General features: G+C 40.4%; 2 protein-coding genes across 3 annotated transcripts in view; one reads left to right on the top strand and one right to left on the bottom strand.

Annotated features, from left to right (window-relative positions):
- The window catches only part of LOC147795582 (uncharacterized), a 32,892-nt gene extending 25,772 nt beyond the window's left edge, over positions 1 to 7,120 (top strand). The window contains exons 3-4 of one of the 2 annotated variants that reach the window (XR_015423743.1): positions 6,337 to 6,675; positions 7,034 to 7,120. Coding sequence is in view for 1 of the 2 variants with exons in the window: in XM_087131637.1 (XP_086987763.1) it covers positions 6,337 to 6,400 (64 nt within the window). In the remaining variant the exon portion in view is untranslated. Of the gene's footprint in view, positions 1 to 6,336 lie in introns of both variants that reach the window. The other variant, XM_087131637.1, reaches the window with a different exon arrangement.
- Positions 7,121 to 13,656: 6,536 nt separating this feature from the next.
- On the bottom strand, positions 13,657 to 14,406 carry LOC147795583 (A-kinase anchor protein 7-like). The gene is made up of 2 exons (XM_087131609.1): positions 14,332 to 14,406; positions 13,657 to 14,196 (listed from the first exon to the last, which is right to left on the bottom strand). The coding sequence occupies exons 1-2, from the start codon at positions 14,404 to 14,406 to the stop codon at positions 13,657 to 13,659; spliced, it is 615 nt and encodes a 204-aa protein (XP_086987735.1).
- Between the last annotated feature and the right edge of the window lie 1,293 nt (positions 14,407 to 15,699).

Here is a 15,699-nt window from a genome sequence, read left to right on the forward strand (position 1 = left end):
CAGTCCTGTCTGTCCTGTCTGTCCTGTCCGTCTGTCCTGTCTGTCCTGTCTGTCTTTCTGTCTCCCTGTCTGTCTGTCCTGTCTGTCCTGTCTCTCTTCCTGTCTGTCCTGTCTCTCTTGTCTGTCCTGTTTGTCTGTCCTGTCCGTCCTGTCTGTCTTGTCTGTCCTGTCTTTCTTTTTTCCTGTCTGTCAGTCCTGTCAGTCCTGTCTGTCTTGTCCGTCTGTCCTGTCTGTCCTGTCCGTCTGTCCTGTTTGTCCTGTCTGTCCTGTCTGTTTTGTCTGTCCTGTCTGTCTTTCTGTCTCCCTGTCTGTCCTGTCAGTCCTGTCTGTCTTGTCCGTCTGTTTTGTCTGTCCTGTCCGTCTGTCCTGTCTGTGCTGTCTGTTTTGTCTGTCCTGTCTGTCTTTCTGTCTCCCTGTCTGTCATGTCTGTCCTGTCTCTCTTCCTGTCTGTCCTGTCCGTGTGTCCTGTCTGTCCTGTTTGTCCTGTCTGTCCTGTCCGTCTGTCCTGTTTGTCTTGTCTGTCCTGTCTGTCCTGTCCATCTGTCCTGTCTGTCTTGTCTATCCTGTCTGTCCTGTCTGTCTTGTTTCCTTTCTGTCTGTCGTGTCTGGCCTGTCTTTCTTTTTTTTTTCCTGTCTGTCTGTCCTGTCTGTCTCTTTTACTGTCTGTCCCGTCTGTCCTGTCTTTCTTCCTGTCTGTCCTGTCCGTCTGCCCTGTCTGTCTTGTCTGTCCTGTCTGTCCTGTCTTTTTTTTTTCTGTCTGTCTGTCCTGTCAGTCCTGTCTGTCCTGTCAGTCCTGTCTGTCCTGTCTGTCCTGTCTGTCCTGTCCGTCTGTCCTGTCTGTCCTGTCTGTCCTGTCTTTCTTCCTGTCTGTCCTGTCTGTCTTTCTTTTTTCCTGTCTGTCCTGTCTGTCTCTCTTCCTGTCTGTCCTGTCTTTCTTCCTGTCTGTCCTGTCTGTCTTTTTTCCTGTCTGTCTGTCCTCTCTGTCCTCTCTGTCTTTGTTTTTTCCTGTCTGTCTGTCCTGTCTGTCTCTCTTCCTGTCTGTCCTGTCTGTCCTGTCCGTCTGTCCTGTCTGTCCTGTTTGTCTTGTCTGTCCTGTCTGTCCTGTCTTTCTTTTTTCCTGTCTTTGTGTCCTGTCTTTCTTTTTTCCTGTCTGTCTGTCCTGTCAGTCCTGTATGTCCTGTCAGTCCTGTCTGTCCTGTCCGTCTGTCCTGTCCGTCTGTCCTGTCTGTCCTGTCTGTCTGTCCTGTCTGTCCTGTCTGTCTTGTCTGTCCTGTCTGTCTTTCTGTCTCCCTGTCTGTCCTGTCTGTCCTGTCTCTCTTCCTGTCTGTCCTGTCCGTCTGTCCTGTCTGTCCTGTCCGTCTGTCCTGTCTGTCCTGTTTGTCCTGTCTGTCTTGTCTGTCCTGTCTGTCCTGTCTGTCCTGTCCGTCTGTCCTGTCTGTCCCGTCTGTCTTTCTTTTTTCCTGTCCGTCTGTCCTGTCTGTCTCTCTTCCTGTCTGTCCTGTCTTTCTTCCTGTCTGTGCTGTCCGTCTGTCCTGTCTGCCTTGTCTGTCATGTCTGTCTTTCTTTTTTCCTGTCGGTCTGTCCTTTCTTTCTCTCTTCCTGTCTGTCCTGTCTTTCTTCCTGTCTGTCCTGTTCGTCTGTCCTGTCTGTCCTGGCTGTCCTGTCTGTCTTGTCTGTCCCATCTGTCTTTCTTTTTTCCTGTCTGTCTGTCCTGTCTGTCTCTCTTCCTGTCTGTCCTGTCTTTCTTCCTGTCTGTCCTGTCTGTCCTGTCTTTCTTCCTGTCTGTCCTGTCGGTCTGTCCTTTCTGTCCTGTCTGTCTTGTCTGTCCTGTCTGTCTTTCTTTCTTCCTGTCTGTCTGTCCTGTCTGTCTCTCTTCCTGTCTGTCCTGTCTGTCCTGTCTGCCCTGTCTTTCTTCCTGTCTGTCCTGTCCGTCTGTCCTGTCTGTCTTGTCTGTCCTGTCTGTTCTTTGTCTGTCTCTCTGTCTTGTCTGTCTGTCTTCCTGTCTGTCGTGATTTTCTGTCTGTCTTCCTGTCTGTCGTCCTGTCTGTCATCCTGTCTGTCGTCCTTTCTGTCGTCTTTTCTTTCGCCCTTTCGTCTTTTTGTTCGTCCTTTCTTTTGTCTTTTCTTCCTTCCTTTCTTTCGTCCTTTCTTTCTTTCCTCTGTCTGGTTTTTTTTTTATTTTTTCTGTCTGGTGTTTTCCATTGTTTGTTTTTGTTTTTCGTCATGTTGGTCTTTGTTGCTTGTCGTTTGCCTTGTTTCATGTTTGTTTTTGTATTTGTGTGTTTGTGTTTAATGTCTTGTTCCTTTGTAGTTTCTTTGTCTTAGTTGTTTGATACCTGTCACCTGTGTTATTGTTTGTTTGTTTTGTCTGAATTGTTTTGTGTATGTCTGCTTTTTGTTTGTATTTTTTTGTCTGGTGTTTTGGAGTGTTTGTTTTTGTTTTCCTTCATGTTGGTCTTTGTTGCTTAGTTGTCTGCCTTGTTGACTCATGTTTGTTTTGAATCTGTTTGTGTTTTTGTGTTTAATGTCTTGTTCAGTTGTATTTTCTTTATTTGTCTTACTTTGTTACCTGTCACCTGCGTTATTATTTGTTTGTTTTGTCTAAATTGTTTTGTGTATGTCTGTTTTGTGTTTGTATATTTTCTGTCCGGTGTTTTGGGGTGTTTGTTAGACCAGTGTCTGTGTGCTGGGTGATGTTGGGTGATGCAGAATAGCAATTTCTTTAGTACCCCGGGGAAGTGGTCGTCCCTGCCCTTGTGAGACCAATGTCTGTGTCCTGGGTAATGTTGGGTGATGCAGAATAGGTAGGGTAGCAGGGTAGCAATTTCTTTAGTACCCCAGGGAAGTGGTCGTCCCTGCCCTTGTGAGACTAATGTCTGTGTGCTGGGTGATGTTGGGTGATGCAGAATGAGTTAGGTCTTTTACTTTCTGCAGTCTAGTTTCTCTCCTACTTTCTCATGGTTGTCTTGTTAGTTTTTCTGTTGATTTTATCCCTGTAGTCTGTCAGGCTCTTGGTCTCTTCTCTTTATCGAGCCCCTTACTTTGCCATTTCCTTTTCCACTTCCTTTTGCCATCCCTTTCCCTAACCTTGCTAACCCTAACATCGCTAACCTAATCCTCCCAAAGTGGTCATTCATTTATCTTACCATTTTCAAGAGTCTCGTATAGCTCTGTCCCCTTCCTAGCATGTGTACAAATAATGAAATTGAAAGCAATGGTTATTTTTCTGCTTGATATTGCCCAAATTTGCAATCCCTCCCAGCGCAAAAGTTTGATGCTCTTGATAATGGTAAAAAAATCGATGACTCTCTTACCCAGCCCCACTTACGACTTCAGTAGGCACAGGACATGTTTCAGTGTTGATTCCATGGTGAAATGATGCTGAAATGACATCACAGTGTCATTTTGTCATTTAAACAATATTGGGACAATGTCCTGTGCCCGCTGGGCCAACCCCTCTTACTTGAAACCCTCCTAATCCTAACATACCTAACCTAATCCTCCCTAAGGGCCCTTCTATTTTTCTCACCATTTCCCTGAGTGTATATGGCTTCCATCCCCTCCTGCAGCGCATACAGTGTGAACAGATAAAAATTTACTTTGCACCAAATACTTTCCAAATTTTTGAAACTTCAAAGGATCGATATGGACATACATGTAGGTGCAGTGCGCAACCCCTTTAAAAAAAGATATTTTTGTTCCACAAATTGGTGAGATACTGTATATGAACGACTGCTTACCCAGTGGGCACAGGACATTTTTCCAATGTTGATTCAAAACTGAAATGGTTCTGGAATGACGTCACAGTGTCATTTCAGTACTGAAACAATGTTGGAACAACGTCGTGTACCTTCTTCTCTAGTCTGTCTCTTACGTCTTTTTTCCCCTTCTTTTCTTCTTTTCTTTCCCTCAACTCCTTACCCTGCTTATCCCAACACACTTATCAGAAGGGGCCATTCATTTTCCTTCCTTGGTTTAATTTCTTTATGTGTAAAGCGTCCCTCTCCTATCACTGCACGTACAGCTTGAAAAAGACAAGAAGTTACTCAGATACTTTCAAATCTTTGGAATGTGTGCCTGTACCTAGCCCCCAATCAAAGTAAAAGGTGTTTGCAATTTTGATTATGGAGAGGAAAAGGATGACTCCTCACCCATACCCCACTACCTCACCTGTGGGCACAGGACATTTTTTCAAAGTTGGACCAATGCTGAAATGATCCTGAAATGACGTCACAGTGTCATTTTGGCATTGAAACAATGTTGGAACAGTGTTGCATGCCTTCTTAACCAAAGCCCTTCTAACATGTTCTCCTCTTTGCCTCCTCGTAGGGAAACTCTTGCTTATGTCATGTCCTCTTGTCCATCTTTCATGTCTGGCTTTTTCTTGGTCATATTTCCTGTTTCATGGAGTATTTTGTGTCTGGATTTGGTCTGGTTTGATAGCATAATGTACGTTGCTGTGTGACACGATTACGCAAAATGAGTCATTTGTCATGATTGTTTTTTAGATATGCCCAAAATGAATAATCTAACACTAAGTGTCCATCTTTCCAAATGCTCAACCTTGATCTACATACTTGTAAATCACCAATTTCAATAGGATTTAAATCAAATGTAGTTTGATTGATTTCAGCGACATAGAATTTGAAAATGGTAAAGTTACTGGTATGTGTTGCTGTTTCAACTGATTTATAATTTTGTTCTCTTTGTCAAGGGACAGAAATACACAACTCTTTATTATTAATGCACAAGACAGACAATACATGTACATGTAAGATATACACAAGGCCAGCAGCAGATGCCGGGAGATGAAAAGTTGACTTAATAACTGACCTAAGAGCCTCGATTTCCTATGCTACTGACCATACAAAAACACATTTAAAATAAATATATCTAAATGTACATGTTAAAAAAGGTTTAATCATTCCAGTACATAAAGAAATAAAACAAATAATAAAATGAAGTAGCAGAAATAAAATGAATAAAGTAAAACCATCAAGACTAATGAAATTAGATAAAAATGAAACAGGATGAAATAATTATTTATAGGCTAAGATCAGAATAGAAAAAAGTGGAGAATTCTGAAGGAAGAATTAAGAAAAGAATTAGGTGGGTTATAAAAGGCATTAAGGCTGCAATAAAGCTTTTTGGAATCAATCGATATTATGATATAGGACTCTGCCGAGTCCTTAAATTTAAATATGAGTGCAAGTGTGTATGTAACAAGCAATTTAGGTTGACAGCTTTTTTGTTAAATTTCTGACACTTGCATTGCCTTGATTTTGTCTTTGGATTAAGTGTAGGAATTAAATGATTTTCACTCGTGATTTCATGTCACTTCGAAGTGTTTAATTCGGAAAGTAAAAAGCCTTGGTTAAATCAACTTTTTTCTCCATTTTATGTTCCTGAGAAATGTCAGTCGTTATATGCAGTGAACCAAAACCAGTATGAAATATTCTTTGAATTAATAATCTATTTATCACTAGGAGCTTGATCTTCAGCAAACCCAATACATGTTGCAGGTCATTAAAACTTGGGTCTTGTTAAATATATGTACATGTATAGACCTGTTGAGGGTAAATAACCATAAGCATGCTTTATTAGTTGTTTATCTGGGGTTAACTTCTCTAGACCAAATTTTACTGATGAGACAGCTTCGTATAAAGAGAGCCTTGTTAAATACCAAATCCTGTGTTAGTAGAAAATCATTTTCTATTAATTAAAGCAGCGCCAAGAAAACGTACCTCATTAACAGAATTTAGACCATAACTATGAACGTGGTATTTTACCCTGGGCTGTAACTAGGCTACAGGTACTAAAAGCTATTAAAGTACTAGCTTAAATGGTAAATGTATGTGGGCTTAGTCATCGTGAAAAGCTTAAGATCATGGCTATTAATACGAGCATTTGGAAAGGGTCAACAGATTTTGTGCATTGTGGTGGCCAATGCGTTGCAAACTGGGCGGCACACTATTGTGAATCACCCCTATTGCTTGTGTGTGATTCCAATTACATAACTGAATTTAATCTTCTCAATTGAAATCAAATGTATTGAATTTGGGAACAAATGAAAGAAAAGCTTAAGGTCATGCACACATACAGCTAAATTGGCTTACTTTGTAATCGATAATCAGGCCAACTTACTTGTAAATGGAAAAAAAATCACCAAAAGTATATCCTGATCTTCACCAGGTCATAGTAACTACAGCTTTTAAATTGAAGTTGACGCTGCATAGTTTTCAAATGTATAAAAAAGTCAATAAATTGAGCAGTGTCAACAAGGAACTCATTTTGATTGATCGTGTCACACGTTTCTTGTTTTTTTGTTTTTGTCAGATTCATATTAGATCGGCATGGAGAGAATCCTAATTTTAACAGCTTTGCTGCATTTACTGTGTGAAAATCGGCCTTGTCTGAATCCCCTTCACCATGGAGCAAGAGAGCAACATAGCATCAATTGATGTCAGTGTCTCCAGAAAGCAGAATGACACATTGTGGCTGGTGTACCATTCACCTGGGGGACATTATACGCTGCCCCTACAGCATCTGTGATGAAGAGCATCCCAAGAACTCCATAACCTGATCCTCACATCGAGGGACAAAGGATACAAGATTAGCCAAGTTGACTAAACATCCTAGACCCACAACCAGACCAGAGGGTCTCCTATACCCAAGGTCAGATTAGGGCCACTAGTTCTATCACCCTGCCCTATGGGTGCACTGAACCAATTCAAGCTCCATCGAAAATAGTGTAAAATCAACCAAAATTGGAGCCCCATGGCAGGCAACTGAAGTCCCTGAGGGCTCTCAAACAAAAAACAATGTGTTGCTTGGTCCTTCAGATTTCATTTGATTTTCAATTTTTAGTAGATTAACCAATGAATTTTTTAATTATCCGCCCAAAACAAACTCCCCCCCCAAAACGTGAATGTTGCCAAGCCCTCCCAACGGCCATTTTTCAAATGACATCCCTCACCTTCCTGGGGCTCTTCTGACTAATTTTCAATCCCATTTTTGTCTGCTTTGCCCCCAGATGGGTGCCCCTGAATCTACAGAGATGATCCTGGACCATACTGACACAATTTCACCACTTCTTGGCCCAAACAGACCCCTCTTTTCGAAACAATCTCAATCTCTGGGGGTACTTTTTGTGCGGCTCGGCCTGGCGGAGAATTTTCCTTGAATTGGGACACTGCACCCCTATATAGCCTATGGGTCACCTTTACCCTTGGCAACCTACCTACCTCACCAGCATTGCCACCCAATCTGCACTTTGCCTGCAGAGTGACATCCTTCAAGCCTCCACACTGCATCACAGTCAGGATCAAGCAAAAGTCCTCCAGAGCTACGACAGGCTGTGCTGCCCAAAACATAATCAGGTTCTCTCCAGAACCTCACAAATTCACAAAAGAGATATGTATCTGCAGTGCTGTTACTGCAAACATTAGATATTGCCTGGCCCTGACCGTAATTAACAATTCAAATCCCCTAAGAGTGGGCCTGAAGCTTAAATTTCTCATATGTGGTCAGCAGATTGTTTATGTGGAAATCATTCCCATAAATCTTTTTTTTTTGCATTTGATATCTTATACTCCTTTCTTTATATATATATATTGATTGTGTGGGAAACATGTCATTTGTTGCAGTGTGCAAACTACAGAACGCACTCAACTCATTGCTTTTGCCCGAGTGTTGGTCACTTTGTAAAACAAAGATACAGGTTGACTTGAAGAGTTAATTAATGACATTTCACAGAAGCATTCTATCCTAAATTTTCCGCGATGAATTTACACAGAAATATGAAAGGTTAAAGTTCCAGCAAATTTGATGTGTAAGCATTGGGAACAACATACCTTGAGGGCCACTTTCACTTTTAATAAGATCACACAAATTACATCCCCCAAATATCCTTAATTTCAAGATAATTGGAGCATGGAAGGAAAGCAAAACAGCACAACTCGACCTGTATTGATGTTCCATTTTCCTCAATGGTTTGAGCAAATCTAGACAAACAATGGACAGTCGGTGTCTGACAATGAACTCCATGAAAATTATTTTTATCAGTGATGTTATGGGTATTGCTAAATCTAACAGGGAATTTCTCCAAATCAAAGAAAGTGGTAGGAATCATCACAGAATCATCTATGAAGGTGAAGAAACCATTTCCTGCTCCTGGGAGACATGATCTCAAAGTAACGATGGGTACAAAGTAGTTGCAGTGATCGTTCAGTGAAATTTAAGGTGGCAGTTTCAAGTTCGCAAGCATAACAGTTTGGTTTAATGTGAAAGTTAGTAGTTGGTGTAAGTTCTTCAATTCTTTATTTTTCTGTAGAAACGATGCAGTTGACATCAGCCGACATCATCAGATGAACGTACTGCATCACCTGAGTTGTGATGTAGATGAAGGAAATGAAGACTCAAGATTCCTAATGTAAGCCTATTCCTGGCAGTCTCTAGTGTTTGGTCAAGCACTTAAAAGGTACGTGTACGTTTACCTACATTCTGAAAACAGATTGAGTATGCACATGTCTTTCGTCGTATATGGATTGCTAGGATTTGGGAATCATGACTCCCTCCCTACGGTAAGAATAAATGATAGAGATCTGAGAACTATTAATGACAACAGCACTCATAATTATACATGGGGCCTACTTTACAATTTACCTGGTCAAGAACTTACTTAATGCTGGCGATAGAGAAGTATCCACATTGATCAATTCAGTGACTAGAATGAGAAGCCATTACCAGAAGCATCAAAAGCAAATAATCATCGACATCCATAGATCTGCAGCCCCACATCAGGTTGTAGAATATTAAATTACAAACAGTCAGTAAAACTTAGTTTTGTATTTACAATAAATGGTTTAAGACATTAAAAATACGTGAAATTTTGAGCAGCTTATGCATGCAAAATGATATACACATTAAAAAAATGGAAATTATTTTTAAAAAATGCAGGGAAAAGGGCATATTATATGATTTATTTAGTAAATAAAAAAATATATATTAGAAAGAAAATAAGAGTGGAAACAAAAAAAAAGAATATATTAATGTCTAAATGAATCTGTTCATGGATGTGAGTGGTTGCATTTAATAACTCTTCAACCAACAGAGTGTTGGGACTTGCCTAAGTTTTAAAACCTTGCCCGAGTGTGGAACAAGTCAAATTTACTTTGCCTTGCCTCAAAAACCCAATAATTTCAATTCAATTGTTGAAAATGGGAATTGAACCATTTCATCCGTAGGGGATTTTAGGTTTAGATGCACTAACAAAAGTAAAAGGGAATTTGGAAATGATCATTCCTTTAAGTCCCACTGAGCCTAGCAGACAGGGAAAACATTCCACTTGGGCATGTTACGGTCACAAAACAATTTACACATGTACCTAAATGTACTTTTCCATTTATGAGACCTCAAAGGCCACAAGGTAAAAATGAAATGGAATGGAGAGTTCACTGGTGGGTCACATTCAAATTGGAGTTTCCACATTTGTACATGATCAGTTGTCCGTCTGACGCAGCATGTTTATCCTGTTAATATTCATTTTGAAATAGTTTTCATGGAAAGTAAGCAATGAGCTGTAAAATGTAATAATGTGTGTGATCTCTGTTCACTTTGAATCTTTTCTGTTCCCTACAAATTACCCCAAAGACAGGGTTTTCCATGTGAACACGTCAACTGCCATATAGTGTGGCGGGACCACTGACACCTTTTTGAGGCGGACCAGCAGACTGGCCTGATCGGAGATAGGATTGACTTGGCCTAACCCCACAAATATATTTATTTAACCTTACGCAAGAATGAGCGGCTATCCAAACGCAAGAAGAAATAATATCCTGACATCGATCAAGTGACGTGTATATGAAATACCATTTTTTGTTACATAAATGAATTAACAAAATAAACTTTTGTTAGGGTAGATTGTTTTTCTCGATAACTTAGTTACTCTAGACTTAGCTTTACTCATTAATGGCCTGACTTTAGGTCTATAGCCTATGTAATATTTCTGTCTGTCCGTGCACGATATCCCACAGAACGGAATGTAGATAACAAATTAATTACAATGTTTGATTCCTTAATAGTTTTCATAAGAGACGAACTGACTCAATATTTTTTTGAGGGCGGGTATACCTATGATGAAATCTGCTGTATACCCCAAATTAGACATGACTTGAGTTGCAGGTAGACTCACAGAAGTCTTTTAAACAGTAACGTTACTTGTTAGCCCCATAAATACTGCTGATATGCTGGACAACCTGTTCTCATCAGTCTGTCCACCGTGGCAACCACACCCACAAAAACCAACACGTCACACTTTCTGAAACTTAAACCAAGTGGTAATTGCCCCCTAACAATACATTTAATAAACAGTTTGTTATCCACAGCACTGTCTAGTATTTCTGTATTTCAAAGTGAAATTGAGAGGACAAAATGGAACATCTGTATCGCTTGGCAGATTTCTTTCTAGGATTTGATGAAAACAAGTTGGCACATTTGTAAAGTATGCAAATTAGAATTAGACTGTGGATAAGTTGGCCTGAACATTTTTGCTATGCTGAAAATGCTTTTCCCCCAAAAAACACTTGGTTGAATTCTCAGACAGGTGACATTTTCTTGTCAAGGGGCAGGGGTAGTCTAGCATTATTGGCATTAATTATGGGACTAGTATTGCAGGTGGGATTTGTACTTGCCTTATTGGGAAAAGATCCTTAGAAGTGAATGGAATCATCACATTGTCGTTTGTTAAACCCCGGCTTTTGCAGGTCCTATAAGGATTGGATCGGGAGTGAGAGTCCTTGCCACACTAGTGGGGCTAATGCACGACAGGCAACGCACGGCGGGTGACAGAAAATAGCATGTTTGGAACTGGTAAATGGCAGAATTGGGACACAACAAAAAGCAAAAGGCAGACGACAGGCGACGGCAGATATGGAACTCCATAGAGACATGTGCTTGAGTATGCAACGGCTGCGTGGGATTCTGGTTTTAGTAGAGCTAAAACCAGTATACCATCATTGGAAAGAATCCAACAGCAGGCTGCCAGATTTTGTACCAACAACAACAGTAGGGTCGAGAGCTCCGTAACCAGTACCCTAAATAAGCTGGGTTGGGAAACTTTCCGGTCAAGAAGGAGAAACCAGAGACTTTGTGTGCTCGACTAGATGAAATACGGATTGGTTGATGTTAACCTAGTTTATCCAGCCTAACACCAGGAGAACTAGGGGGAATGATCAAAAATTTCTACAAATTCGTCATAAGTCTAAAGCATTCCAGGACTCATTTTTTGTTTCCCCTATAAAAGACTGGAACAATCTACCTGTTGTAAATAGTTCTTCACAGGATGTATTCAAATCCAAGCTAAAGCAGCACCGTTAAAATGATTTGGTCTAGTCATTCTACACGCTGTGCACTTCTCAGAAGTTAGCGAGGATGTGGACAGCATGCAGCCAATCACAACGCTGCACGCGCTGTCCACATGACTCACTGGGGGACTCCCCTAAATTGACTAATCTTTTAAACTAAACTTCATCGTACTTTCACTACAGTATTTCACCTATATTTATGCATTAAAAATACCAGTGAAAATATGTGTATTAATATTATGCCAAATATATCAAATCTCTGAGAACAATTTGATTGCTTTTCCTTCGTTTTACTCATTGTTTTTTTACATTGTTTAGGTTTTGTAGAAACATTTTCAATTAATCTCCCTCCTTATAAGTTTAATAGCTTATTGATTATTCTTCCATATTAGATCCATTCCATAGTCTGTCACAGCTCGTACTTCTGCTCTTTTGAAAGCCTTTAATGTCCGCACCTGGGAGGTGTTAAAACTTATCCGAGTGGGGTATGACAACAAGTTTAACAACCTGTGGATGGAGTCCCTTCTCATAAACATATCCGAAGTAATTACATCAACTTATTTTCTTGGTAAGTTGCTTTACTCACAAGTACTGCCACTGGCTATTCAACTACGGCCCATGCGGGCGTGGCACCACTCGCTGGCAACAGGTCTACCAGGAACTTGCCCCGCACGGTGCACTTTTATACCCAGACATCGATGACAATTCATTAAAGGTACTCTATCATATGTGCATTATGCTCAAATTGTGAAGACAGGTACCTAAGGCAAACTGCCAATGAGAATTTTTAAAAAATGCATCTTTAGAGGTGTCATTAGAAATGGCCTTCTTTCACTGCTATCTTCAAAACGATCACTTGCCAGAAAAAAAAATTCAAAAGGAGTATTAATCAATCAGTCACTTTTTATGATGGACTGTATTTCTAAATATACTTGTGTTTGTCTGTTGAACTTGGGACAAGTCCATAAGTTATTCATTCATGATTTATTATTAAAATCTCAATAGCAGCCAAAGGCTGAATTGCAGAGATCTTTACATGCATACATTTGAAACGAAAGATTAAGTAAGAAATAAAATACAAAGAGGATGCAATAAAAAAACAAACCATAACAAAAGTATGGAATCGAGTTAAAAAAACAGGCAAAACATTGCCAATGACTTGTCGTCCAGCAACTGGATAAGATAGGACGTCACACTTTTCTTAAAAAGTTCTGTTCCACAGGACGGTACAGAAAATTGTACTGCTTTAGTAGTTGATATGTAGTCAAGACAGCAGAGATGAGACATTTATTCACTTCAGAAGTAGGTATAGACTTTGCAAGTGACTCGCACAGCTTTTGCCTTTATATCTGTAACATGTCTTACCCAAGTGTTTGGAGGGCATTATCACAGGAATCATATTCCAAGCCAAGGATAATCTTGCATGTTCTAGATTAACACACAGTGTATTAGTTATCTGTAATGATCTTGCTAGAAGTGAAATCATTGACAACAGCCAAAAGAAACTATAGGTATCAATAACAAAACAAGAAGACAAAGATGATCTTCTATTTTTACTCATTTATGTATGTAGGGCACTACATATGCAATGAATTCTGTGGGGAGATCTAAAGGCTGAGCTCTACACAAATGCAGATTTATTATTACTTAAATGGAGGTTTAATCTGAATACATCAGGGCATATTTGCAGATCTGGTGGCATCTAACAATCAATGCACACTCAGCTAGATGACTTGTTGTTGCCGTGAAATATATCATTGAGAAATGTTGATCTGAGTCATTATGCCTCCCTCTCAAAAAACGTGTCTACATGTAGGTGTAGTCACACCATCTTCAGTAGACCATACTTATAAATGGAAACAACTAGACAAACAACGGCTTGCCAACTCCTGACAAGTTGGTAAATGTGTCCTTGCTGTTGAGTACACTGCTTTAAGTTTGTATTTGCAAAGGTTTGACTCAAGAATCTCCATGGCACGTTTCGAAGGACAACTATATGTTGTGTGACCCTTTCCGGGTCCCTAAATCCAACTATAGTAGCTTAAGGCTGACAAATCAAACTGTTGGTGTGCTAGAATAGCTTTTGAATGATTTATGCAAGAGACCTATCAGAGGTAGTTACATCTAAAAATACTCCTTGGGCAGGGAAAAAATCCAAAATTCATTTACATCTCCCCGGTGCAATCTCATCTTTGAAATTAAATATTCCTGTTCATTAAAGTACAGGACAAGGGTAAACTTAAAATATATAGTTTAATATTGTTGTGAGTAAAGCGGTTCTTTCATTTCAAGGCTAGATTGAGTGTTCAGACTGAATGTCCATACTACCAAGGCAATAGTAAAACCCATCTGGCCGGGGAGGGTCCATCATGGAGCACAGGTGGATGGTATCTATGGGTTGTACACCAATAAATGCTTGTGAGAATTGTTGGTAATGATCAAGGCGTATGGGTGTGTTGTCAAACGCATCAGTTGCCCTCCAATCCACCTTTAGGAGAGTTATATGGGGGCTGAATTTGGGACGATTGCCCGCTAAATTGATTCCTGCCTCAGCCAACCCCACCTGTAGCATCTGGGAGAGTTTAGCCAGAGCTGGGGACTCCTCTGGAGCAGAGTACAGGATGCGGCCGTGAAATTGGTCCAACCCTTGAAACCTGAGCATGGTGACAAGGGAGAGGAGGCTGGAGATGTCTCCCTGGAGCACCTTGAGGACTTGGATGGCCTTGGACATATCCTCCTGGCCGTCCAGGCCCGTTGTGCACAGTGTGAGGTGGAAACGGGCAGTGTCAGTGCGCCAGTTCTCCAGACGTGGCTCCTCATCACAGACTGCATTCTGGATGCGTTAGACACACCTACGGATGACGGGATCGGTGATGCGGATAGCAAAGAAGTAATTGGGGCTGCATGAAGGTCGCTGCCTCCTCTCTGTTTGTAGTGTAGCATGTTCTTGCTGTGATTCTTCTGTTACTTCCATTCGCTCCTCATTCTCCACTGCATCACATGCCTCCTTCTCCTCAGTGTTCTGGTTCTCTTTTTTGAACATCTCCACAGTGTCCAGAATTGATTTCTGGGCAGTGCTGTAGTTGAGCCAGACCTTCTGGTTGCACTTGCACCACACAGCAATAGTCTCCATCTTTTGGTAACTCCTCAACTTTAAATTCTCCCTCACCCACAAATATTGCACGGAGGGCCTCCAGTTCACTAGACAGATCCTCTGAGAAATGAGAATAAGGGTCCAGAGCCATGATCTGGGATTAATTGCAAGGAATGAAGACATATGCTGTAAAAATGACACTGTATTAATACTTGAATTTGTTAATAAATACTAGAAATCATGGGTGTATGCTGGAATGTCGTCCAAGAGTGTTCCACATGTACCATCTGTGAGCTGCCTTGCCTTGTTTCTTGACAATTTTAATGTCATTACTTGCCAGCACTAGTCAGAAGCTGCATATTGTATTTTCATAATAAAAGAAAATTAATATTTATTAACATGTCATCACACAGATGTTCAGGAATTAATAGCTGAAAATTCAAACCAAAGTTTTCAATTAATTCAGCATTTCATTTCTCTGTAAAATAGCTCACATACATGTACTGCATCTGTTGGAAAGCTAGCTTTAGAAATCTTAGCTCGTGAATATAGTTCAATACATGTACATACATGTGCAATGCTCAGACTCAGTGCATTAAACTGACTGGACCAAAATTCCCACTCTCAAAAAAAAAAATTATTATCATGTTTGCTGCTATCGCTGCCCATGTCCAAATGTTAAGAAGTGATGTCAAAGATGATGTTAAGAGAGTGTCAAAAGAATCCCATCGAAGTATCACAGACAGAGCATGTACTTTAACTTACATGTAGAATGAGTTCAAAGCGAAATCAAGTGTCAAAAGACACCACATGTACATTTAAAAACTTGATTTCATGCGTTTCATTTATTCTTTCATGTCCTTTGATCTAAAAGACTTGACAAGAGGGTGAAACTACCTGAAATTATACAAAGTTAAACGCGCCCTGCCCCCTCATCACTCCTAAGAGTAATAATGCCATGCTCAGCCGACAGTGGTCGGTACCCATTGCTCTGAACCCACCCTTTCCTGTTCACGTCACCGTACCACTGAATCTGATCACACTCCTGCACAGAAAACCTGACGACTTGGGCAAGCAACCCGTGTTTTGTGTTCTGATGAGTGACAACATGATTTCTGATCTTCTTTTATCATGTTTATACAGCCTCTAGCTTCGGAAGACAAAATTGCACCAAACATCGACAAACTTATTGCACAACATAATGAAAAGATGTTTACCGTTGGATACTGTATGTACATGAGT

Source organism: Acanthaster planci, unplaced genomic scaffold (genome assembly GCF_054643075.1).
Source record: "Acanthaster planci isolate LZ-2023a unplaced genomic scaffold, COTS_SCS Contig4, whole genome shotgun sequence".
Classification (NCBI taxonomy): Eukaryota; Metazoa; Echinodermata; class Asteroidea; order Valvatida; family Acanthasteridae; genus Acanthaster; species Acanthaster planci.

Bases quoted from the DNA above. Each gene is read 5' to 3' on its own strand.
- LOC147795583 (XM_087131609.1), bottom strand. From the start codon at position 14,406: ATGTTCAAAAAAGAGAACCAGAACACTGAGGAGAAGGAGGCATGTGAT. The intron at 14,197-14,331 runs GTAACAGAAGAA...TAACGCATCCAG, and splicing joins AGAATGAGGAGCGAATGGAA to AATGCAGTCTGTGATGAGGA.